Source organism: Mus pahari, chromosome 2 (assembly GCF_900095145.1).
Source record: "Mus pahari chromosome 2, PAHARI_EIJ_v1.1, whole genome shotgun sequence".
Taxonomy (NCBI): domain Eukaryota; kingdom Metazoa; phylum Chordata; class Mammalia; order Rodentia; family Muridae; genus Mus; species Mus pahari.
The window spans coordinates 110615912-110622819 of record NC_034591.1 but is presented as its reverse complement, the minus strand read 5'-3'; the positions used below and the strand labels follow the sequence as shown (position 1 = coordinate 110622819).

General features: G+C 42.2%; 1 protein-coding gene across 30 annotated transcripts in view; it reads left to right on the top strand.

The window, feature by feature from the left end:
- The window catches only part of Magi1 (membrane associated guanylate kinase, WW and PDZ domain containing 1), a 612319-nt gene that overhangs the window by 577367 nt on the left and 28044 nt on the right, over nucleotides 1–6908 (top strand). For 21 of the 30 annotated variants that reach the window (XM_021190697.2, XM_021190696.2, XM_021190700.2 and 18 more), the window contains 2 exons: nucleotides 2094–2310; nucleotides 6016–6099. In XM_021190697.2, the coding sequence (XP_021046356.1) occupies nucleotides 2094–2310; nucleotides 6016–6099 (301 nt within the window). The remainder of the gene's footprint in view (nucleotides 1–2093; nucleotides 2311–6015; nucleotides 6100–6908) is intronic. The other 9 variants (XM_029535175.1, XM_021190698.2, XM_029535162.1 and 6 more) reach the window with 3 other exon arrangements.

Here is a 6908-nt window from a genome sequence, read left to right as displayed (position 1 = left end):
TGGGATTTGAACTCAGGACCTTTGGAAGAGCAGTCGGTGCTTTTAACCGCTGAGCCATCTCTCCAGCCCCGCCTTTTTTTTTTTTTTTTTTTTTTGGAACAAAATTAAAGTAGGCATTTGATGGGAAGAGTGTGAGTGTGCAGGCAAACTCAGCTTCTGCGTTGAATTACATATATATATGTATTACTATATATATATATATAGTTTCCTTAACAGCATAGAAGTCATAGTCTGGTTACTAACGTTCACTTCAAGATGGAAATAGCCTTTAATTTTCCTTGTGAAATGTGACCTATTGTTGTTGGTTTTTTTTTAAAGTATGAAAATTAAAGGAAGAAACCTAAGCATAGTACCTTTTTTTTTTCCTAAAAATTTTATGCAGTATGTTTACACCAACAATGGGCAGATGCTACTATGTGTTCTTTGTGATTGAGAGCCTTGTAAAAGAGAACTGGTGCTGTTCTCGCCCTCAACAGCTTCAGCATGTCACCCTAGGAAGGGACAGAGTAGGGATCGCTTTTCAGGGCATGATACGAGGCCATAGAGCTGATGCCAGTGTGGAGAAGGACTTAAAAGGTGGCCGGGTGCCTGTGTCAAGTCTGTCTAGCCACTCTATCTAGCACAGAGCCAAGTGCTTTAATTGCCTGAAGAAAGAAAGGGTGGAGTGTTGTGTTTGCCCTGTGCTTTCCCAGGTGCCTTTACCACTTCATCTTTACATGTGAGGAATGTCCCTCAAGTACAGAACTTTTCCAAAACCTATAGCCAGAGCTCTAGCAGTCAGGAGCAAATCAAGGAGTTGAGAGGTGGCTGCCAATAAAATGTTTGCCACACAAATATAAAAACCTATGTTCTTTTTTGGACTTTTCTTCATCTACTTATTGGGGAATAGGCCCGTGGACATTTCTAACAAAGGTTGAAAGATGGAGGCCACCGGAGAGCAAGGAGTAGGATTGATGATAGCCTCTGGTGACAGCTCTAGGGAACCGGATTGCACATTGTCAGGAGCTTATGGACCCCGTTTAAAATAGCTCTGTGGAGATGCATACACATGTGCAAGCAAGCGCACACACACGTACACATACATAAACACACCATACACACACAAGTGCACACACACACACATTCGTCTCCTACCTCCTAATCTAGGAACAGAAGTTCAGTAACATGGTGGTTTTTGCAAAGGAGGCAGAATTCCAGTATAGCATTTGCAGGGGTGAAACCATTATGACGGTCTTGGTTGTTGTCTCTGTCAATTCAGAGAACAATTCATAAAATGAAAATCTGTGCTAAGCTGGTTTCAGTGATCAAGAACTTGCCTCTGCCTTTGAAGTCAATGAAGTTCCCTTTTTGAAAGGTATTTGAACAGTGGACAGTTACCAGTCTGGGAAGGCTGACCCCTATACACATCATATTTGCTCTTGACTTTTAAACTCACAGCAGTATCAGTAATTCAAGAGATGGAAAGCCACACCTTTAGAATTGGTTGACAGAAAACTATAGAAACTCTTGACTTGATGGTTCTCTGCACTTGGGTACCAGTGCACTGTGGCTCTAGGCGTGACTACCTAATGCTGTGACCCAGTCTCTATTGGAATGGAACTGGCAGAAGCCTTTAGAGCAGAGCATGTATTTTATTACTAAGAGGAACAGCATATGGAGCCACAAGAAGCATTTTTAGCCCTGGTTGTATTGCTTGTAGATAGTGCAGACTTACATCTGAAACATGGTGTCTTGAGTCTCATATTTTTGTCAGGAAAGGAGGGTGTCAGGATCGATGCTGCATCCTCCAATAGAGAAGCCCAGTGTATCTTCCTGAGAACTTACAATAAAAATCAGACTTGTTTCCCTACTACAGCCCAGAGAACATCATGCTCTGTGGTTATATCTTTCTGTCTAGTCCAGCCCTCTGTCTTTCTGCCAATCATTTGAGGATTTATCTGCATCCAATACTTTGCTGGGAAAAGGTAGTGGTCAGAGTGTGTTATTCTAAGCTCATATGCACAGGTGCATGCAAAGTCAGGCTGGGGAGAGATGCCCACTGCAGAAACCACAGTAGTCTTCCTTTCTTGGCTCTCTCACTTGCTTTCTTACAGCAGCCACTGGAGAGGAAAGACAGCCAGAACAGCTCCCAGCACAGCGTCTCCAGCCACCGGAGCCTACACACTGCATCCCCAAGCCACGGCACACAGGTGCTCTCTGAGTACCTACCTGCAGACGCCCCTGCTCCAGATCAGACCGACAGCTCTGGGCAGAAAAAGCCAGATCCTTTTAAAATCTGGGCCCAGTCCAGGAGCATGTATGAAAACCGACGTGAGTAACACCTGGGTTCCTGCTTTTCAAGGCCCTTTCCCGCTGTCTAACTTGCTCTTAATTGAAGAGGCCTAGGTGTCAAGTGATCGGATAGAGGTAAAGAAGGTGGAAAGCCACAGCTTCTCAGAGCAGATAGAAACCTCTGGTTATCTGTGTAGCCTGGATGATGTCTCCGTTTTGAGGAAGCCCGGGTAAAGAGATGGTTGCTAAGAGCCACCATCTTCAGTTCTTTCCCAGAGGGAGACCCTGGCATGCTCTGTGAGCCTGTCTGGCAAAGCTGCTCAGACACACAGCAGAGCACAATTGTGATTGTGGGCTTTTAAATTTACTGATAATGTTTTTATTTCACCCTCTTCGATCTTTACAAACATTTCCCTTCAAAAGGTGGGATGAAAAGCACACAGAGGATGATTGTAGCTTCATTATCTATATACTGGTCAGTTGTGCTCTTGGGAAGACACTCACAGGGGATGGTTGTAGCTTAATTATTTATACGCGGGTCAGGTGTGCTCTTGTTCTGCCTTCTTATTAGACAGACTTGGAAAGATGGGCTTCAGAACTTCCCAGATCTTAGAAACCTCAAATCCCCTCTATCTTTCTCGTCTGTCTTTTTTTAATGACTATTGCGGACGCTCACCGTCAGTAGTCTTCATTATTTTATCAAAGCAAGTCCCTAAAATGCCCTGGGCTCGGTAGAAGCACATCAGGCTTTTTGGAGGCTTTGCGGTCACTGACATTTTTCTCTCCAGATGTTGGTCAGTGTGCCCTGGGATGAGGCAGCATGTGTTCGGAGGGAAGACATTTTATTCGTGACTTGGGAGAAGCTGAAAGCGAGAACAGCATTGCTTTGCCTGGCTGCCCATAACATGGGTTTTGTCCCTAGCCGCAGTCTACATGGAGATTGTAGCCCAGAGGCTGATGAGAGGTGGGGAGTTCTCCCTGCTCTCACCAACCACTCTGACTTGGCTGTGCACCGTACCTCTGCTGAATGAAGGGCGTTTTAGGACACTCCCATTGTTCTGTGACTCAGATAAAGGGAAGTGTAAGGCTAGCAACCCCAAGAAGAAAAACTGACCAAACCCTTACGTTAAAGTCAACAATTAGGGGGCACCTGATAGGCTCACCTCTTGCCGATTATCAGCTGTTAGAGGTCCCTTGAAGCATCATCAGGGTACAACAGTGAGCCATTAGATAGGCTGTGTGTGTACTGGCTCAGCCTCACCATGCTGACAAAAAGGCAGCTAATTTGGAAGTGGAACTCACACATCTCTACCTTCCTCACCCAAACTGAGGAAGATGCCATCAAACTATTCTGGAAGTCAGACTCAAGGAAATTTCCCAAAGTTGAGCATCCTTTATCAAAAATGCCTCCAACTTCAGATTTTGAAATATTTGCTTATCCATAATGAGATAGTCTGAGAATGGGACCTGAGTCTAAATTTCAAATATATATGTTTCATATATCCCTTACACTCGAAGCTAGAACATTATTTTAAACTGTATTTGCAGTGATTTTATTTGTGAATGTAAGCTTTATGGCATGGCCTTTTTCTTCGTGTGGTATTACTGAAAAGCTTTGGGTTTTAGAGCATTTGAGGTTTTCAGATCAGGGATGCCCAACTGGTATAAACCTGGGCTTCATACCAGGATTCCTCTCTATCTGTAGTGATTTCTCTTTAAAACACCACCACTGAAGGAATAAATGCCTTCTGAAGGAAAACATTCCATATTCCCTTCACAGCTCTCTCTAACCATGCGGCTTCTTCAGTCGATGATCCAACTTCAGGGGATGTTGAGTGATCATTTTATTGACTATGGCCCTGCTTTCTTCAGTACAGAACACATTACGATTGAGTTTTCCGTGGTCCAGTCATTTTGCGATCCAATAAATCATTCCCTGAACTATTGGTGTGTCCTCCTGGATTGACAGGACGCTCTAAGCACATGCTCAGTGGCAGGCATAATTGCCCCAAAGCAGCAGTATTTCTTGGGATTTGGATATTCAACTTTAAAGAGTTTTCACCAGGAAAAGAAATTGGAATATCCAGTACGGCCATATCCAGTTGCTATAAACACTGACATTGCTCAAGTGGAGGGGAGACAAACATTTGGAAATCCTTCAGGTTTGCTCCTTGACTTTGTGTAGCATCAAAGCAATCAGGAGCATGAGGGAGAATCAGTGTCTCTTTTTGGATTGGAGGTTCTGTGATAGAGTGATAGTAGCAGCCCATGGCTGTTAAGAGCCACATAGCTTTTTTTTTTTATTATTGTTATTTCTCTACTAAGTGAGAATAATGAAAATCCACGTGCCCCCAGTATAAGTATTCTGTCTATCACAGATACTCTTCTTTCCATGGTACCTACTGATGAACCTGTATCAATCTTGCCTTTGAATTAGTATTTTGTTTAATCTCAAAACTGTTTCTTCCATTGCCCTAAATTATTTTGTATTTTGTCTTTTGAGAGCATTTTTTTTTTAAAAGAGGAATACCTGGATGGAGGGAATTCCCTCCCCACCCCATGATAACAAAAGCAAATACTGAAGGAAAACTAAAGTAAGTCACAGTACATTAAATATACATATTACTCCCTTAATGTTTAAATACCCTTTCCTTTTTATTAAACTTCGTTGTTAAAGGCAGCATGAAGATAGACACACAGCTGACCACTTCCTCTACATGGTCTAGGTGTTTCGCAAAATAACATCCTCTCAATGTGGCCATCTGCCAGAACAGCAGTGTCAAAATGATTTAATCTGAGTTACAAATGTGTTAATGAATACCTTTGAAGGACTTCGATGTTAACTAAAGTCCTTTAAATAAGCCATCTTGCCTGTTTTGTATTTTCTCTAGATAACAGGCTGGTTGGATCTGTGTCTTTAAAGATGACATGATTGGTCTTATTAGCAGATGTTCACACAGTCCACCTAGTGCACAGCAGCATTTGCTATAAAAGAAACTCCAATGCTTATAACTAAAGTATTTGCCTGTTTGTGGCATAACTTGAAAAGAAAGCAGTCAGCATTGTCACCTTAGCCAGCATTATAAAGCTGACCTTTATTGTCACCTTAGCCAGCATTATAAAGCTGACCTTTATTGTCACCTTAGCCAGCATTATAAAGCTGTCCTTTAGGGAGCTGTGCTTACAGGTCTGACACCAGGAATTTTAGACGATTATAACAATTTCTATGTGTGTGCTCCTTCAAAGTCGTCGGATTCCGTGATTGCATCTCAAACATAAGAAAGACGATTCTGGTTTGAACCACCAGGGCATGCTTCAGCCTAAGGACAGAGTCTCTGGGGATTGATGCGCCCCTAAATAATCAGTGTTGGTGTGTAACGGTGGCATGGATACGCTTCCATTTTCTCAAAAGGCAATGAGAGTTTAGACAGCTTTCTAGTGTTCGTGACATGAAACAAGGTCGTTCAAGAAGGTGGTTAGAGCCTAATTAAACAGAAGGAATCTAGACGGTAATGAAGTCACAGGAAGCCCTCCGTGTTCAATTAGCTTTTTGACATGTAAAACACCATGAAACAAAAAAAAAAAGGGAAAACCAGAAGCAAGCCACCACCCTTTGAACCCAAAGCAGCCGTGACCTTTATTGTGATGCTGAATTGAACATCCCTTACCAGTCACAACAAAGTTAAAATGGACTAAGAAAGAGCACATATTAAGCTTTACACAATTGTAAAATTGATATTCCAGCTATGTCACCTTCGCCTGCATCAGGATTGAGCAAGGGTGAAAGAGACAGAGAAATCAGTTCCACGAATTTTGGAGAATGTCAGAGTAAGGATCTACCACAAACTTTTGCTCCTCCATTCTCATCCATCCTGTTTGATGTTCCCATCTGTCCGGGGAGAAGTCCACAGAAGCGAGGGAAGAGAAAAGTGCATGTACTGGCCGAGCATAAACCAGGCATCAGATGAGATTAGGGGGTGACCATGTGTATTTTCACAATCTGTGCCAGTGGTGACACCAGGGCCTGGTGACCCCACTCGCACGACACTTCAAGGAAAGTCATTCTGCTACTTTGTTAAGTGACCATGACCAACACCAGAAGCAGATTCGCTGCAGAGATTGCCCCCTAGGTGGGGATTTAAGATGCACACAGATGGATCAGAGCTATAAGTTCTGTAAGACTGGCCTCACTAAAATACTAACAGTAATTAAAAAAAAAAAAAAAAGCGGGAGGGAGGGAGTAGTAATTTGGGGGAAATGGCCTCAGCCTGCTGCTCTCTAAAATACAACCTCTGAAAGTAGAGAGTAAAAACATCTGGGGGAAATAAAATATCATAGAAGATAAAATTTGAATACCACAGTATGTGTCAATATCAATTCATAAGTCAAAGTTATATTTATTTGGGTAAATGGTACTCAGTTGGTAAGAAGAATAAAATTGTTAATAGGCTAAAATTAAAGTACCAGAAGACTTTCTTTGTTGCATGTCTGTGTTGGTGTTTGTGTCTGTGTGTCTTTCTTCATTGTCCCAAGTGTCACAGGGCACCTTTCTTTTTTTTTTTTTTTTTTTTTTTTTTTTTTTTTTTTTTTAAATACTCTCCATTTTCTTGTTGATTTTTGAAAGGAAGAAAAAAAAA